The sequence below is a fragment of the Limulus polyphemus genome, unplaced genomic scaffold (assembly GCF_000517525.1).
Source record: "Limulus polyphemus unplaced genomic scaffold, Limulus_polyphemus-2.1.2 Scaffold4150, whole genome shotgun sequence".
In the NCBI taxonomy this organism is placed as follows: domain Eukaryota; kingdom Metazoa; phylum Arthropoda; class Merostomata; order Xiphosura; family Limulidae; genus Limulus; species Limulus polyphemus.
This window is the reverse complement of record NW_013669760.1, coordinates 67,993-71,610: the sequence shown is the minus strand read 5'-3', so window position 1 is coordinate 71,610 and position 3,618 is coordinate 67,993. Positions and strand designations below refer to the sequence as shown.

Below are 3,618 nucleotides of genomic sequence, written 5' to 3'. Positions count from 1 at the left end.
GTTATTAACCACCAGGATATCCTCTAGGCTAGACTTATGTAGTTACTGTTATTAACCACTAGGATATCCTCCAGGCTAGACCTACGTAGTTACTGTTATTAACCACCAGGATATCCTCTAGGCTAGACTTATGTAGTTACTGTTATTAACCACTAGGATATCCTCCAGGCTAGACCTACGTAGTTACTGTTATTAACCACCAGGATATCCTCTAGGCTAGACTTATGTAGTTACTGTTATTAACCACTAGGATATCCTCCAGGCTAGACCTACGTAGTTACTGTTATTAACCACCAGGATATCCTCCAGGCTAGACCTACGTAGTTACTGTTATTAACCACCAGGATATCCTCCAGGCTAGACTTATGTAGTTACTGTTATTCTCCACCAGGATATTGATTTATTCTGATATGCACGTATATGATTACTGTCTGTCAACCTAAGGATAAACTAAATATTTCAAACCATAAAGATAATAGAATTCTTATCAACCATGTATTTATTAACTAGTCAGGAAGTTAAACGTATTTTCATTCTTAACATCAATTATCTGTCGCGACCCAATTCTCTTCTTGTATCTCTTTTCTCACGAGTGTTATTACCAAGTTTACACCAGTCTGGTAGACTTCAACAATTCCATGATATTTCATTGGCTTAACTATTTGTTTGCAAACTTCCTAGTTGTAGAGAATAAAACGTGAACTTTAAATTTACCTCATCAAAGTCATTATTCGTACTTGTTTGGTTTGTACATTACACGAAGACAATAGAATCATCTGTAGTCTATCTAAATTAGGTTTAGAAACAGATACCTAAATATGTTCTAGTTAGGAAAAAGAGTCGCTCTCTATTGACCGGTTTGTTAAAGAAAGTCCTAATAACAGCGCTTAGGGGTCTTTGTTGACGATTATAAAAGTTGTTAATGATGCATTTTTTTAACAATGCCATAGTATCTTCCTATTCAAATAGGTACAAACGTAATCGTGTTTGTAAAGCGAAACGTTGAGTAATCATATTATCAAACCTTATCGTTGTTGTTTGTAAAATGAAACGTCTACAAATTTAATACTCGAAATTTATCTTCTTTTTTTTTTGAAAGTGAAACTGTGATTACATTTAACCTTCGAATTTCATATTCATTTGTAGAGCGAAACGTTGAGTAATAGAAACGTTTTATGGTTGTTTTCATACTGTGTAGAAGGATAAATGAGACTCCTATACCATTTGTACGTCAAGTTGAACTCGTACTAAAAACGTAAATAAAAAATGTCTCTTTAAATTATAACTAAAAAAAATTATAAATCAGTCTATCAGTTTCTCGTGTTCCAGTAGAGGGCGCGTTTTCGATCGAGATTTTCTCAGAAAATATTACAGTAAATACGATATTATTCTGTTACATTTTACGACTGTTTAATTTGAAATTTTTAAATATAATGATTGGGTTGATTAAACGAAACGTTTATTTTGTTACTAATTGTCGGAATAAATTTGGATTTTTGTTTTATTCCTTTATTTTTAATGGTATTTGATAACCACTAATGAACCAGCGAACATAATTAGGCTTACGTCCAATTAGGAGCATTTCCGTATGAATCAGTCACGCTACACTCAATTCCTTTGTACGGGTATACTCTGTGCAAGTGATGGGATATAAATTGTGTATTGATTCGTCCTCGTGCTATTACCCGAGTAAACATACTTGTTCTCACGAGAAGTAGTTTGCATGGCTTGGCACGAGGAACCCTCGTCCTGAATTTTCGTAACTAATGATATTCGATTAATCTTATATCCGACATAAAGTTTGTTATCTGGTTTCATTTTAACTCCAAAAACTATTTCCTCCCTCCAAAACGTCAACTTGTGATTTACTCCAAACTTTGTTTGTATGAAATGATAAAAATTTGGTCTAAGTGACGTCACAGTGAATGTCGAATTTTCCTACAGGTGGTACCGTTATACAAGTGATTTTCATGCCATAATGACGCCCATCGTTTTTGGGGGTCGGCTGGGGAAGATAGGTGGATCTTTGCTTTTACGTAAGGCGACCGTAGAGGATTCTGGGAAGTATGTTTGTCTCGTGAACAACAGCAATGGCCAGGAGAAGGCAGAGGTTGATCTAACTGTCAGAGGTTTGTACGACTGTATTTTATTTATTACTTGCTTAGTTTTTAAATGTTCTTGAATGAGTCATTATAGATGTTTTTATTTTAAATGATACATCCAGTTATCAAAACGTTGCTGTGAAAGCAAGATGACGGGCACAAGTTTAGATATTACCATTGCTCGAGACACGGGCCTGTTCTTTCTTACTTCTTTTATTTGTATTATTTCTGTTTTTATGTAGCTCTTACAACCTTTTGCTCCGAATTGTGTATCTGATTCATATCCGTGTTTGTTTTTTTAACTCAACTTCTGCATTGTTCATATTGGGATTCTCCTTCCATAAGGCGTTCATTAAATACCCGTTCATTGTGATACAAGAGTTAAGTATTTTGTTTTCTTTATTTTTGTGAACCCATCAGAAGCCCTCCATGTCAGTGTAGTCCCTGTCGTCCACACCGTTGACGTAGGCAAGTCTGTTGTCTTCCAGTGCAACATTTCTGGAAAGCCAGTGAACTTTGTCACGTGGAGGAAAGACCATCAGCAACTGTCACGTGCGAACAGCAGAATCCACCTTGTGTCTCGAGACGTCCTTGAAGTCCGGCAGGTGCGACGGGAGGATAAAGGACTCTATCAGTGTGTTGTATATAATGATAAGGACTGTGCACAAGGAACAGCTGAACTGAAACTTGGAGGTATCTTTCATCTTACTCAATAGTGATTACTAAAAACACTTTAGTAGCATGTAAGATTTAATCACATCTATCAAGTCCATTAATGTGTCATGTTTGAGATATTAACGGGTAGTCTTTCTGATTATGTACCAGCTTTAGAAGTCAGTTGTGTCTGATATTATACCAGCTTTAGAAGTGAGTTGTGTCTAATATTATACCAGCTTTAGAAGTCAATTGTGTCTGATATTATACCAGCTTTAGAGGTCAGTTGTGTCTGATATTATACCAAGTTTAGAAGTCAATTGTGTCTGATATTGTACCAGGTTTATCAGTCTGTTGTGTCTAATATTGTACCAGGTTTATCAATCTGTTGTGTCTAATATTGTACCAGCTTTAGAAGTCAATTGTGTCTAATATTATACCAGCTTTAGAAGTCAATTGTGTCTGATATTATACCAGCTTTAGAAGTCAGTTGTGTCTGATATTATACCAGCTTTAGAGGTCAGTTGTGTCTGATATTATACCAACTTTAGAAGTCAATTGTGTCTGATATTGTACCAGGTTTACCAATCTTATGTGTCTAACATTGTACTAGTTATATCAGTCTGTTGTGTCTGATATTGTACCAGGTTTATCAGTCTGTTGTGTCTGATATTATACCAGCTTTAGAAGTGAGTTGTGTCTGATATTATACCAGCTTTAGAAGTGAATTGTGTCTGATATTATACCAGCTTTAGAAGTCAGCTGTGTCTGATATTATACCAGCTTTAGAAGTCAGCTGTGTCTGATATTATACCAGCTTTAGAAGTGAATTGTGTCTGATATTATACCAGCTTTAGAAGTC

General features: G+C 35.5%; 1 protein-coding gene across 1 annotated transcript in view; it reads left to right on the top strand.

Annotated features, from left to right (window-relative positions):
• Positions 1–3,618, top strand: part of LOC106470663 (Down syndrome cell adhesion molecule-like protein Dscam2) — a 56,417-nt gene that overhangs the window by 12,017 nt on the left and 40,782 nt on the right. Inside the window, exons 4-6 of the mRNA XM_022399304.1 lie at positions 345–354; positions 1,929–2,129; positions 2,523–2,795. Coding sequence (XP_022255012.1) covers positions 345–354; positions 1,929–2,129; positions 2,523–2,795 — 484 coding nt within the window. The remainder of the gene's footprint in view (positions 1–344; positions 355–1,928; positions 2,130–2,522; positions 2,796–3,618) is intronic.